Raw genomic sequence first — 15,609 nt, forward strand, 5'->3', positions numbered from 1 at the left:
CAAAATATTGCCACTTATTCAATCAACTCCGGAGACTACCAAAACAGAAGCCCTCAATATATACACTGAAGCTTCCACCTTGGCCAAGCAACAAAGAATAGCTGCCCGCCACACAGCGGATGCAGCCTCTAAAGTGATGTCCACCTTGATTGCCCTGAGGCGTCATGCCTGGTTGAGATCTGCAGACATCTCTGATGACACCAAAACAAGAATAGAAGACCTTCCTTTCGATGCCATCGGCCTTTTCAATGCCAAAACTGATGAGGTTATGGAAAACCTCCATAAAATTTGCAAGACAGCACATTCCTATTCTGCTCAACAACCCTATTGGTATCAGCATCCTCAGTATCGGAGACAACCTTTCTACCAGTAACAGTTCCAACCTTACCAGCAACCATATTGATCATTCCGATCACAAGCTCCTAATAGACCCTACACGGCACTGCCTACATCTACAGTCCCTTCCTTTCAGCCCCAACAACCACAAGCTCGTCGGCAGCACTTTCAACACCGGCAAAGGAAGGGTAAGCAGTACCCATAGATTTCTTCCATTCCAAACCAGACTCCATCTTTTCATCTCTGCCTGGAAAGAAAACCACTAATGACAAACTGGTTCCTCTCTATTATCCAGAACGGCTATTTCATTGAGTTCTACTGTACCCCACCCACTGGCATTATTCGGACTGCCCCATATTCATTAGCCCTACAAAAGCAAGCCATACTCATAGTCCCTTCCTCTGCACTGCATGAAGGATTTTATTCCAGATATTTCACAGTCCCTAAAAAAGGAGGGAGGACTTCGCCCTATTCTCAATCTCAGGAACCTTAATAAGTTCATTTGACCCAGTCATTTTCGAATGCTAACTCTTAAAACTATCATCCCTCTCCTTTTGCAGGGAGATTGGTTTGTCGTTATCGACCTACAAGATGCCTACTTCCACATTTCTATTCATCCACTTCATCACAAATTTCTATGATTCCGATTCACTGATGACTCATACCAATTCTGCTCCCTGTCATGAGTGCATCCGAAGACCTGGAACCAGAAGGGTTAACTGGGGCTGAAGAGAATGCTGTGAGATCAGAAACACCTGAACCGCCTCCAGATTCTCCTTCCACAGCAGACAAGCTTCGGGCCAGGCTTCGGGAAAAACTTAGGACAAGAAGATCAGAGGATCGCTCAAAGGCTGTCCACAGAAACCTACGTTCATCTAGTCCTGAGTATTAGCAGGATAGAAAGCTTTCCAGAAGCTCAAGGAGCTGTTTTACTATAAAACAGCTCCCAGTGAAGCCAGAAATTCTGTGGAAGCGAAGAGTCAAAACCTTGGCTTGCATCTACGGTTCTTGAACCGTGTTCCTGACTCTGGACTCTGCTCTTGGACTACGCTGGTATTGGACTTCGGACTCTGACCCTGGACTACGCTGTGTATCGGACTCTGGACTTTGACACTGGACTTCATTCTGTGAGTTGATTTATGGACATTGGCTTTGCATTCTTGGTATCCTTGACCCTGGACTGGTTTATCGGACTTCGGCTGTTGTAACCCCCGGGAACGTGACACTCCCTCCTGTTTGGACTTTCCATGGCACCAAGGATATTCACCAAATGCATGGCACCAGTCACAGCTTACCTTCGACTCCACCGTATCACCATTTTCCCGTACATAGACGACTGGCTAATAGTCACTCCTTCTTATTACGATGCAATCAGAGCTACCCAGTTAACTTTCAACACCCTACAAAAATTGGGTCTCACAAACCGTCACCTACATTGGCGTGTACTTCAACTCTCTTTGAGCCAGATCCTTTCTACCCCAAGAGAGAATTGTCAAATTGAAACAAGCCATTTGACCATTGCGACCTTTCGCTTCCGTATCAGCACATCAAGCCTATCACCTTCTTGGGCTCATGGCATCCACCACAGCCATTATCCAACACACAAGGCTCAAAATGAGGTCCCTACAATCATGGTACCTATCTCTATTTGACCCTGTAACAGACCACTCTTTCAAACATCTCGTCGTTACATCAGAACCCGCCAGTCAACTCACCTGGGGGACATTTCAACTTCATCTAATGGTAGGCAGACCCTTCCAGCCTCTACAGCTCTCCATACAGGTCACTACCGATGCCAGACTATCGGGATGGGGAGCCCATTGTCGACATCACAGGATACATGGTTTGTGGACAAAATGAGAAAAATTACTACACATCAAATATCTTGAACTTTGAGCAGTCATCAGAGCCTTCCGTGCCTTTCTACCACTCATTGCAGGACGAGCAGTACAGGTAGCTACAGACAATACCACAGCACTGTACTATATCAACAAACAGGGAGGTACCCACTCCCTCTCACTTCTGTAGCTAGCGATCAAACTTTGGGAATGGTGCTACCTATACCATATTTTTCCATGTTTCCACAGACGACAACTGTCTTGTAGACCACTTCAGTTGTCTTACCACAAGGACACATGAGTGGGCTCTGAACAACATCTTCAACTTCTTCTGCCATTGATGGGGTTTCCTGTCCATCAATCTTTTTGCCTCCAAAATAAACACCAAGTGTCAATGGTACTGCTCGCGAGCCGGCGTCGACACGACATCGCTCAGAGATGCATTCATGATAGATAGAACTGCCTTACCTGCTCCCACCAATTCCTCTCATTCAACAATGTGTCATTTGACTTTCACATTCCCATGCCAACGCTATTCTCATCACCCCATGGTGGCCACGTTGAGATAGATGTCGAGCAAAGTATTCCATCTTCTGTCGATAACCAACCTGCTCACCCAGAACAACAGGATGATCCTGCACCCCAACATAAGCTCTCTAAATCTGACAGCCTGGAGAATACTCCCGCCATTTGAAATGTCTTAGATTGAGCCCAAAAGCCATCTACCCAAAAATTATACCAAAACAAATGGAAATCTTTCATCCCCTTCACTCATTCCAGAAACCTACCTGCAATTCCAGTTTCTCTAAGGACCTTACTTACCTTTACCCGCCATCTCTTTGATCTTGGACTATCTCATTCTACCTTAAAGGTTTATATTGCAGCTTTTGTAGCCCATCAGCCTTCCCATTATGAATCAGCTAGACTTTTTTCCCACCCAACTCTAAAAAGATTCCTCAAGGGACTCCAAAATATTTGCCCTCCAAGACAGCAACCTGTCTGAGGGGATGTTGGGAGGGTGGAGCATGCGCTCCATGGGGGAACGTCTCATTATCACATGTTTTTGAGCTCTAGAAACTTCTGAAACGTCCTGCGCAGGTGCAGAACAACCCATTTGTGCGCATTCACAGAGGACCACTTGAAGAACCATGGTTACAGGTAAGTAACCTCACTTTCTTTTTTCTTATAAGTATTTTCTAAGTCATGAGAAAGCTTTTCAGATGAGTGAGTGGTTAATAAATACTGCTCTGCTTGCAGTGTATAATTACAGAATGTTCCCATGATTAGACATAACTGAATAAGTAACTCTATTCCTGTGTATGCAGGTCTGGAAGAAATAGCAAAAGAAAAAGAGAAGCTGAAAAAGGCCAAAATCATTCATATCAAAGAAGAAATGTTTGAGACCTCGGAAGAAAAATTAAGTTGTTTAAACACAAATCAATGTAATCAAAAAGAAGATCTCAAAGAGAAGGACAGCACAAATCTATTCCTGCAGAAGCCTGGGTCTTTTTCAAAGCTGAGTAAGCTTTTGGAGGTAGCAAAAATGCCTCCTGACTCTGACATTTTATCTCAGAAAGCCAATGGCAGTGCAGCAAATGGATGTTCATTATCTTATCAAAATAACTCTAAAGCCTCTCTCTGCAGTCACCAGGCTTCTGTCTCACAAAGCAGTGGTGAGAAGTCAGATCCAAATAATCTCTTTAATCCTGTTGCAACCGGGCCAGGGAAATTTTACAATTCTCCATTAATTTCAAATGACCAGCTGTTAAAGACTCTTACAGAAAAGAGCAGGCAGTGGTTCAGCCTATTACCCAGAACACCTTGTGACGACACATCAATTACCCAGGCAGATTCACCAGCTTCTTCCACTGCCACCACTTTGCTAACTCCACATTCTCATCCTCCTTCCAAGTCACCTTCACCTGTGCCATCTCCACTTCTTGGTTCAGGCTCTTCACCAAGTCCTATGGGATTAAGTCCATTTGCTTTGTCACCCCTTCAGGTAAGCAGCAGATAATAGTTCTGAGTGTTCAGTCTTTCCCTCTTCAGTCATCCACGCAAAATCTTGTGTTCCTCCTCCCACCCAATACTTAAAACTGAAATAATGGGACAAAAGACCTATAGATTATTATATGGACAGTTATCAAGGTTTTGGTGTACACGGGATGTTGTGGGCAGTTGGCTTGGGTCCTAACTAACACTACACTGATGTTAGCAACCTTCAGTGGAGTTCTGCTCTCACAATGGAGGAGAAAACAAAGAAAAGCATTCCCTGGTCCCTCCAATTAGGAATGACTTGAAGAGTGGGGATGCTCACTTCTCAGAATTTGTAGACATCTGTTTTGGGTTCTCTTAGTGTATCATCTGATCATTTCCTTTCCTCCTTTGTTCACAATCAGTTCTCTTTATATTGTGTTGTGAAAAGATTAGCCCCTAAAAGAAAAATCTTCCTGCATGCTAAAATATGGCAAATCATGTGACAGTCATTATGGAGAATCACAAAATTCACTTTACTCTTCACAGGCCAGAGTTAAGGATATGATGCAGAGACTCAGGAGGAGGAGGGACGGGCCTTGGAGAAGGTGTAATTAACTGGCCTTGTCATATTATTTGCCTTTCAAAAACTTCAAAAATATTTTGTTACCTCTTCTCTTTCGTTAGAGGACCAAAGAGGCCTTTCCCCCCCCCCCCTCAGAGATTCAAGGCTTAACTTGCTGTCTTTTGGAATTAGTTGCAGTAAACTATCCATCATTGTTTACTGTTAGGCTACATTTCTTTTGTACAATAGCAAGCACATGGTTTTAATTTTAACGGGCTGGAGAAGCAGTACTTCATGGGAAGAGGTCTCAGAAGTGGGGGAGGCAAGGGATATAAATCCTTACTTGAGAAACCACTGTTTTTTTTTTTCCTTCCTTGCCTGCAAGATGACGAGATATTTTCTGGTAATATATGTGGGAAAGTTCACATTTGTGAGGGAAAAATTGTGAAAATTGTGTTCATTGTGCAAATTTCATAGGTGAATTTACCATAGCTTCTGACTTGTTGAGCTTTTAAAAAATTGAAAGTACAAGATGGGTTGTTTGTACCTCCTTGATCAATTGGCCAACTCTTTTATACCTCATGTGCTTTCTCTTGTTTCACAAAGGGAAAACACATTAGCTTTGCATAGAGACATTTTGTGCCAGGTATGAACACATCAGTTAAAAAAAGGTCTTGTTGCCTTGTTCTTGTGCTAGAGAAAAGAAATCTTTTGGGAGTTTATAATCTCTCAGGGCACTGTCTCCTGCCTGTCTCACTGAGAATTAGTAATCTGGTGATACCATATTTTTCGCACCATAAGACACACTTTTTTCCCACAAAACAGGGAGGTGGAAAGTCTGTGCATCTTATGGAGCGAAGAAAACAGATTATATTTTCCTGTTTTCTTCTAAAAAATTGGTACATCTTATGGAAAGGTGCGTCTTATGGAGCGAAAAATACAGTATTTCTTCACATTCTTTATGCACAATTTACTACAGATGGTATTCTTCTCAAGGCCAGTAAGAGGTCAACTCTGTGAAGACCTGATCATTCCTTGCCCTCAGGCATTTCAGAACAATAGGAACCCATTTTTCCTTGCCTCCTTTCACACTCTGGAGTGTCTAAATCACCCATTCTTAACTTTATTTGGGCCACGGCCATTAACACAATGGGGAAGAAATATAGGCTGAATCTGGATTGTATAAATTGCATAAGGAATCTTATAAGGTGGTGTGTGGAGAATTGTTTCCAGTTTGTCCCCCCCCTTCAAATGTACCAGGAGCTCCTGGGGGCCATATGCCCCCCTCCCCCCCACCCCCTGATAAATGCTGGTAGAAATGATAGACTATATTCCTTGCCTCTAAGATTATTGAAACAACTGAAGTGCTTACCAAGAAGTAACCTCATTGCTTTCAGAATAATGGGCTAGTGCAGATATATTGGCAGCCTGTTTATTATTGCCAGTGGTGCCCCGCTTGACGATAATCCGTTCTGTTAAAATCGCTGTTAAGCGATATCGTCAAGCGAAACTTAAAAAACTCATTGAAATGCATTGAAAACTGGTCAATACGTTCCAATGGGCGAAATACCTCATCGTAAAGCGAAGATCCTCCATAGGGGAAGCTATTTTCGATCGCTGTCTTCTGGAAATAGGTCCGGAAAACAGTGGGAGGCAATTTTGAAAACCCGACGATCAGCTGTTTTTGATCGTCGTGAAGCAAAAAATTGGTTCCCGAAGCAGGGACCGATTCAACGTAAAGCGAAAAAAAAACCATTGAATCGTTGTTTTGCAATCGCTATAGCGACTGCAAAAAGCTAACCATTTTCTGGAGAATATGGTAACATTTTCAATGATTTGGTTTTTTGAAGAACAACTTTTTAATGTTTCCATCTTACATTAAAATGTTGTATTATTCCCCCCCTCCCCAATTATCAGTATAGTTGCTTTTTAAGAATTTTACTAATCAATAGTTTCTGTATCTTTATATCTTGTTTGGTGCAAAAACAACCTAGTTATTTCCCCCCCCCCAAGTTTTTTAATATATTGCTGTGGTAGAATTAATGGCTATACCTGTCAAAATGTTTTTCACTTAGCAGATGAAGACAGGATTGCCCGTAATGGGACTTCAGTTCTGTGGATGGCCAACTGGAGTCATTACTTCAAATCTCCAGTTTTCATCTCCTTTGCCCAACATGGGCTCAGGACTGGGATTGTCAGAAGGAAATGGCAATTCATTCTTGACACCTAGTGTCCCAACCAGTAAAAGTGAGTCTCCAGTGCCACAAGCTGAGAAACAAAATTCTGTACCATCTACTGTGGTCGAAGTAGCCAAACCAGTTGATTATCCTAGCCCGAAGCCCATCCCAGAGGGTAAGTACCATATCATTCCCTTTAAGAAAGATATCTCTGCTGGCTTTAGAATTCTAGCCTTGAGTTAATTAACTTTTTAAATAGTCTGTGGCAATCAGTGTGGCATAGAGGTTAGAATGTTGTACTAGGATTTCAGCATTCCCACTGAGTTGTGAAACTCAAAGTCTGATCTTGAATTAGCCACTCTGTCTCAGCCTGGGTTTGTCTCATAAGATAGTTGTGAAAATAAAACGAGGAAGATGAGAGTTTGTGTGCCACCTTATACATACTATGAAAGAAAGAAAGAAAGAAAGAAAGAAAGAAAGAAAGAAAGAAAGAAAGAAAGAAAGAAAGAAAGAAAGAAAGAAAGAAAGAAAGAAAGAAAGAAAGAAAGAAAGAAAGAAAGAAAGAAAGAAAGAAAGAAAGAAAGAAAGAAAGAAAGAAAGAAAGAAAGAAAGAAAGAAAGAAAGAAAGAAAGAAAGAAAGAAAGATAGATAGATAGATAGATAGATAGATAGATAGATAGATAGATAGATAGATAGATAGATAGATAGATAGATAGATAGATAGATAGATAGATAGATAGATAGATAGATAGATAGATAGATAGATAGATAGATAGATTCACAATCATCATCTTAGAACTGGGAGCTGGAAAGGACCTTATGGATCATAGAGTCCAGCCCTGCCAGAGAGGCACAGTGGGGAATCGAACTCCTAACCTCTGGCTCCGCAGCCAGAGGTCTAAACTACTTGACCTATCTAGCAGTTTATTGGATTTATTGCATTCCTCCAAAAGATGAGTCACAAGGCCTCTCCTCACAATATTACATGAAAGGATAGCATTGAAACACAAAACAAGGTCAACTGTATTAAAACAGAATTAAATTTAATGGCAAAAACGTGGATTACAGATACAGTAATTAGTATTTATTTAATACTTACATTTATCCCACATTTTCTTTAGTGAGTTCACGGTTCCCAGATGGGTGATACACAGTATACACTACACACATGCTTTATAAAGTTATACTTTTTAAAATTTGTTTTATTCATTTCTAAGCCACAGAAGAAACTGTATGAAACTTAAATTCAAGCTATAAAATGTAAGAAGTGTTTGTCTTTTGGGGGGTAGGTATTTGCTGCAAGAAAAAAAAACACCTCAGCTGTGCTTGCCGTTCTCCCCTATGTCTTTATGTTTGGATCTGAGCCAAAAGGTTTATTGTTGTAAAAACATAGTAGGTTTCAAGTATTTAAGAAAAGAAAAGAAAACTATCTCCTTGTTTTTATTCAGAAATGCAGTTTGGCTGGTGGAGAATTATTGACCCAGAGGACCTGAAAGCTTTGCTTAAAGTGTTACATCTCAGGGGAATTAGAGAAAAGGCCTTACAGAAGCAAATACAAAAACATATGGATTATATTACTTTGGCCTGCCTCAAGAATAAAGATGGTATGTAGCTAAAATAACACATACTCACACAGGTATTGTAAAAGCATAGATACCTAAGGCATTCACCAGTTTTCCGAGTTGCCTTCTGTGAAGCATATAACAAGGTAATTTTATCAAGGTGAGTGCTATATAGTTAATGGCTTCTCAACTATTAAAAATAAAAAAATCACATCAATTGAACAAGGCAAAGATATTTTACACAAATAGGCACACGTGCATCCAAAATTTGGAGTGATCTTTTTTTTAAAAAAAATCTGAGCCCATATAATTGGCTTTCATGTAGTGTGTAGATAATGTGCATTTAACTGAAAGGAAGAATTCCTGAGCTTTCAAACACGTTTAGACTGAAAAGTATACTAAAAGCAACCTAATCTGATTCCCAAATGCAGCTGCAATTATTGAAGTAAATGAAAATGATGAAAACCAGGTAACACGAGATATTGTGGAGAACTGGTCCATAGAAGAGCAAGCCATGGACATGGATATTGCTATTCTTCAGCAGGTGGAGGACTTAGAAAGAAGAGTGGCATCAGCTAGTTTGCAAATCAAGGTAAAGCATACTTAACCTGTCTTTGGTAATATCAGTGCAAAAGTGACAATTCAGAGCTGCTAAGAGCAGCTCTTTTACAGTTAATGATAAGTACTTTCCCATGTCCTACTGAAAAATATCCATTAGATTAGTTTCATTAGATGAAGAACACCTAGCCTGAAATGATTCTTTACTCTCTTTTTTTTAACTGTTTCATACAGAAGTCATGGCATTTCTGTATTTCTGATGCTAAATCTTCAGAGAGGGCATACGAGTGAACCAGGATCTGAAGAGTGACACAGCTAATTCTCTGAGCTTAGGGGCCTAACTAAGACCTTATGACGGAGACATGCCAATCATCTGGAAAAGAAGCAGATGATATACCTTTGAGCAAAGCCCTTCATCACATGTAGCATTTCCTCAGCCTACATTCTAGTTTGTTAACTCACACTAGTGAGATGATATCACATACACTACTTCTTCCTTACTAAATCTTTGGGAGTTGTGGATTCATCGCAGCCTACTGTTCCCTGTAATACCTAACTGCCTCCTTAAGGCACTTTGGGGATAAAGCTTATGAAACAATATGTCTCTTAATTTTATAAGACAATAGGGTGCAATGTGGATTTTAACAGCAAGTACGTATGTTCTTCCCATGCCACAACTAACTCTTGAATGTGAGTGGAGGCCTATCTCTTACATAAGACTTGTCTTGCTGATTGTCCATGTTTCTCAGAAAGATTTGCTATAGGACATAATGTTATTACCGTAAAGCCCTGTTCTGATATGTAATAATTCTTATTGTCCAAGTGGTACAGGAAAGAAAAGCTAAGAAGCCTTTGCTCAGAATGTTTGAGAACTTCTGGAAACAGACACACACTTTGTGGGAAAATCAAACAAATGGTCCGTTGCCCAAACTTAGGTGATTGCAGGAACAAACAAACATGTGGAAACCTTTCTATTAAAATATAGGGTTGGATGTATCCTGAACCAGCATCGGAAAGGGAAGACCTGGTATATTATGAACATAAGTCAATTACTAAATTGCACAAGAAACGTGATGGTGATTGTGCTGGTGGAGAAGAAGGCAGTAGCAACGCTCTAGAACGGAAGAGTGACAACCCTCTAGATATAGCTGTAACCAGGCTTGCTGACTTGGAGCGGAACATAGAGCGAAGGTATCTGAAGAGCCCCTTAAGTACCACCATTCAGATCAAACTGGATAATGTGGGCACAGTTACTGTCCCTGCTCCTGCACCATCCGTTAGTGGTGATGGTGACGGGTAGGTTTTTGAGATTAACTTGAAAAATTATTGTGCTTCTTTGCTAAATGGAGCCTATTTTTCTATTGTGTGTTTTATCTCTGTATCTTCTTGTATGTCTCTGATCCCCATGGATCGCGTTTTATTATGCATGGTGCTTTGTAAAGATTTTTTTTTCTCCCGTTCTGTATGTTAATCCTGCAACGTTATCTTACATTTAACTGGTTGTGACTAAGCTTTGAGGCACGTAGCCACAGTCTGTGCACTACATCAAATTTAGTTGCTTAAGCCTTATTACCCTTACTGGCTGTGTACGTTTTTGTCATTGCTTGGCTTTCAATGTGACAATGATTGTTCCACGTTCAGAACCTGATGAAAATGGATGTGACCTGCTTAATTTCTCTATATTTCAATGCAGAATGGAAGAGGATATTGCTCCAGGGCTAAGGGTATGGAGAAGGGCATTGTCAGAAGCTCGCAGTGCTGCACAGGTAGCTCTGTGCATTCAGCAGTTACAGAAATCAATAGCATGGGAAAAATCTATTATGAAAGTTGTAAGTGTTGTGAACTGATTTTTATGTATCCTATTTTCCTCCTTTCCAGATACCTCAATTGACAGTGTATCTCTCATTGCTGCCTATGAAAATTACACAAGTTAAATTGCACTCTTTTTTTACATTGATAGATTTTGAAGAAACATTTCTTGTAGCCATCTTCAGCATTCTGAACTTTCTTATGACAAATAGCCCTTCTACTGGCATATTTTGAATGGAGTTATTTTTAAAAACTAGAATGGGCATTTCTGTGCCTCCCTCTGGGAGAGGTCACTTTGCTAATGAAAAAATGACAATGTCTGTGTTGCCATTATGAGGATTCAGTGTCAAAGACTGCAATTAAAGGCTTTTTCAGAAAAATAAGATGCAAAGTACATGCTTAAAAGATGTGCATGGCTTCTTTGCATGCCCACTTAAAACAACATATGTGTAGATTGGACAACTATAGAAGCACACAGGCTGAAATGTCCATCTCCGCATAGAAATGACAAATTAACAAGCATTGCTGTGTTAATTGCATATTCATAAAGGCATGCAAATGCATGTAGAGAGATTTTGCATGAATTCTGGGCATCAAATTTCTGAAAATTAAGCTTTTTATACTATAGTAACCAATGGATAAATGCTAGCAATTGAAAATGAATATATTACTGTCAAAATAACTAACAGCTTCATCCACTTTTATGGATACTGTAAACTACTACACTTATTTTTAATCTCTTATTGTGACTCATTTGTTTCCAACATATATTATGTAAATTGTGAATAAGGGGGAAAAGTTTCCTCCCTCAGTTAACATGGCTTTCCAATAGTACTAGAAGTGCTGCAATGTCTAGCCCTCATTTCTAAAATGAGAATAAACTGAAATTAGGCAGTTCCCTCATCATAATGCATAGTGTTGCTTGTGTCATAAAAGCAAATAGATTCTAATGTAAAGCTAATAATCTCTGGTTATAATCTCTGACCTTAAATATTTCTTTTTTGGCAGTTGTGACCCTTACCTAAATTAGCTTAGAAATTTTTTGAATTTATCTCTAAGTTTCATTTTTGTACCTGTAAAGCTAATGGTCTAGTACAGCAGTTCATATTCAATTAGAAATAAGGAAAATGGTTTTCCTCTAAAGGAAAGGGCTCTGTGCCTTAAATTCCATAATTCCTTAAACCTGGCGGTGCAAAATATCTGGAGACAAATTCAGTGCAGTGGCTGGTAATGTGATTTTATGGCACTTAAAAATCTCAGTTTTCTTTTAGCCTCCTCCCAGTTTTGCGCTACATCAGTTTTAGTGCTAGTTGGGATTTTATTGGAATTCCTAACTATTGAACCCAAGCTGTTTAGATAAATGAGGTGTTGTACAGTGTTTCTAGGAGATTCCATGTGGGAACAAAAACAGTTGTGGAAATGCAAACATAATACAGTGTCAGTTTTAAAAACACCTTGGGAAGAACATGATTGGTCTTAATGAAATGGTTATAATTTCTACAATTCTTTTCAGCTGAGCTGATAAGGATAGGGTAAGGTCTATAATGCAGTGGCTGCAGGGGAAGGTAAAGTGGAATGGCCATGTTTGTACTTCCTAGGTCCTGTTGTCAGTGTAAATGCTCCTGAAACTGTTGACTGAGAATCTGATTTTAAATCACATAATTTCTCTTTTGCCCACACATAGTGTACTGTTTTATCACATTCCATAATTGAAGGAGGCATGTTTGTCTTAGTTAATTTCTCTTTTTTGCAGTACTGCCAAATATGCAGAAAAGGAGACAACGAAGAACTGCTGCTGCTTTGCGACGGTTGTGACAAAGGCTGCCATACCTATTGCCATAGACCCAAGATCAGTACCATTCCAGATGGAGATTGGTTTTGCCCTGCCTGTATAGCAAAGGTAATGTTCATTTATAAATTGATCTGTTTTTCCTGTCCCGAGAGTTTCTCGCTTTAACACTTTGTGGTTGTCTGATAATTGTCATTAATAATTGGCATAATTGCACATAGATCCTTGCAAACCTTATTATTTCATGAGATTAAAAAAAAAATCTACATGCCTAGTGAGTCATCCACTGTACCATGGAAGTTTGGGCAGGGGAGGATTCTACAATAAAAGCTTACCTGTTTGGATTGCATAAGGGCAAATCTTACTAGCCAAATCTAACCAGGTAAATGGATATTTTCAGTCTATAGATGAAAAGAAATTTCAAAAGCATGCATCACTTGCATTGTTTTGGCAAAGGTTTTGAACTGCTGGTTAGCTCAGTGATTTAAGTTTCTGGCTGTGGATCTAGAGGTTGGGAGTTTGATTTCATACTATCACTCCTTGATGGGCTGGACATGATGACCCACAAGATCCCTTCTAGCTCTGCAGTTGTAAAATTATTGAGATTAAGATTATTAATATGATTAGGATGCATGCGGAAGCAGGAAGAGGGAAACAACCTTTGAAAACAAATCAGTTTTCTGTGGAGGTATTGTGCATGTTGTTCTGGATCTTAGGCTAAATGTTTTGAAGCAATGTGGAATGAGCACATTTCTCAATTGAAGAAATAGCCTCAAGAGCAGGAGTGCAGTACAGTGGACCCTCGACTTATGGAATTAATCCGTATTGGAACGGTGGCCCCAGGTTGAAAAGTCCGTAGGACGAGGGTCCATTTCCCATAGGAATGCATTGAAAGCCATTTAATCCGTTCCAGCATTAATCCGTGCCGGAGCAGCTTTCGGCTTCCCAGGCTTCAAAACCCCCTCTGCTGCCCTCTGTCTCCCGTCCACGGTGCCCTCTGCCTCCTGTGGGGACAGGAGGCTTTGAATTTCCCACCCTTTCCCCCTGCCTTTCATAGGTTGAAGCTCCGGCCGCAAGTCGAACCAAAATTTTGCGGCTGGAGCTTTTCGTACCTCGAAATGTTCGTAAGTAGGGACCTTCGTAACTCAAGAGTCCACTGTAGTCACCATATACGTTGTTGCGTCATGGTACTTGTCCACTTGCCTTGGAAACCCAACTGATACTCAGAATCATTCCTTTTAGATTTTCGAATAAACTGTTCCACAGACCATTGAGAGAGGGTCTCCAAAAGTCCAGGATAAAGAACAGTTTAGATTTTTCTTTGCATAATTTGCCCACTGCATTTCCCTGCAGTCATTCAAACCAATTTAGTACATCACATTTTTATGGGTATGCATCAAATGTTTCACATGGGCTCATAAAGGAGTATAATCTGTGAAGTGTTTGTAAATAGCATGATGCAATAGGCAAACTATATATTATGATTTTTTAATTTGTGTTATCACAATTTACAGTGGTGCCTCGCTTAACGATTGCCTCGTTTAGCGATTAATTCGCATAACGATGTGTTTTTTTAGGAAATAATATGCACCGTATAACGATGTTTCCTATGGGCGATTTTCGCTTAGCGAAGTTTGGGACCATGCTTCGCATAACGAATGCGATTTTAGGTCCCCTGCTTCACTTAACGATGTTTCTTTTTTCAATTAAAAAGGTGTCTTAGAAGGGTCAAAAACGGTTCTAAATGCTTGGATTCGTTAGAGGACCCCCTAAGTCATGTGCAAACCTGATTTGGCTTTGATCTGACTTTTCGTTAATTTATGGTTAATTTTTTTTTCCGGCCCATAGGAACCAATGGACCTGTCAAAATCTGACAGCTCCATGCTTTCCTATGGGGGAGAAAACAATTCGCCATAAATTAACGAAAGTTCAGATCAAAGCCAAATCAGGTTTGCACATGACTTAGGGGGTCTTCTAACGAATCCAAGCATTTGGAACAGTTGCTGTGTCTTCATTAATTTTTTGTGAATTTTTTCTTCCCCCATAGGAAATAATGGAGCTGTCAGATTTTGACAGCTGTCAAAAGTTGGGGGGAAAAATTCACCATTAATTAACGAAAAGTCAGATCAAAGCCAAATTAACTTTTGCATCCGTTTTAGAGGGTGCAGAAGCTAATCCAAGCATTTAAAACCATTTTTGATCCTTTTATGACACACTTAATTTTGCAAAAATTGACTTCGCAAAGCCATTGAAATGTATTGAGTCAGCTATAATACATTCCAATGGAGGAAACATTGTATCATTTAACGATGTTTCCTATGGGTTTTTTCGCTTAAGGACGGCAATCTGTGCCTATTGGAACGGATTAACCTGTTTCCAATGCATTCCTATGGAAAATGGTGTTTCGCATAACGATGTTTCACATAACGTTTTTTTTGAAACCAATTTAAATCGTTATGCGAGGCACCACTGTATATAGTGAGCAAGCATCTTATCAACCATGTCTATCAGAAATGAACATGTATCAGGAGGGCAGGATAGGCTCTTTAGCCTAATATATCAAACCATAAAATTTGAATAACTTTCTGTGATGGAATTATGTAAATGCGTACCTCCTATGTGTAATCTTACCTCCAGATTTTTCTAACCATTACCTTGTCTTTCCTGTTCTCAGTATTCTTCCATTTGTAGTCATTTTGTTCAAGTTCTTTGGATTCCAAATGAAGAGGGTTTTTTTAATTGTGTCACACTTCAGCTTTTTCAGGCATTGTTTTCTAATATCTCACTCCAGAAGTCTGTTTTGTGTGCTCTCCCTTTTTATCTCTTCGTTTCATTTACTTCTTATTATTTAAATATTAATGGTCTGTTTAATTAGCATGCTCTTTGTTTCCACCTTTAATGTAAAAATATTAACTATGTTCTAAACACATGCTTTCATTTTGTGTGCAGTTGTTTATTGTAATTTTGCAGCCTTTATTTAAAGTTGATTGAGCAGTGCTGT

General features: G+C 39.8%; 1 protein-coding gene across 29 annotated transcripts in view; it reads left to right on the plus strand.

Annotated features, from left to right (window-relative positions):
• Nucleotides 1-15,609, plus strand: part of BAZ2B (bromodomain adjacent to zinc finger domain 2B) — a 297,222-nt gene that overhangs the window by 269,601 nt on the left and 12,012 nt on the right. For 14 of the 29 annotated variants that reach the window (XM_072982530.2, XM_072982542.2, XM_072982556.2 and 11 more), the window contains 7 exons: nucleotides 3,500-4,176; nucleotides 6,789-7,065; nucleotides 8,339-8,494; nucleotides 8,884-9,044; nucleotides 9,996-10,306; nucleotides 10,704-10,839; nucleotides 12,573-12,719. In XM_072982530.2, coding sequence (XP_072838631.2) covers nucleotides 3,500-4,176; nucleotides 6,789-7,065; nucleotides 8,339-8,494; nucleotides 8,884-9,044; nucleotides 9,996-10,306; nucleotides 10,704-10,839; nucleotides 12,573-12,719 — 1,865 coding nt within the window. The remainder of the gene's footprint in view (nucleotides 1-3,499; nucleotides 4,177-6,788; nucleotides 7,066-8,338; nucleotides 8,495-8,883; nucleotides 9,045-9,995; nucleotides 10,307-10,703; nucleotides 10,840-12,572; nucleotides 12,720-15,609) is intronic. The other 15 variants (XM_072982539.2, XM_072982550.2, XM_072982579.2 and 12 more) reach the window with 7 other exon arrangements.

This window comes from Pogona vitticeps, chromosome 1, assembly GCF_051106095.1.
Source record: "Pogona vitticeps strain Pit_001003342236 chromosome 1, PviZW2.1, whole genome shotgun sequence".
Lineage (NCBI taxonomy): Eukaryota > Metazoa > Chordata > Lepidosauria > Squamata > Agamidae > Pogona > Pogona vitticeps.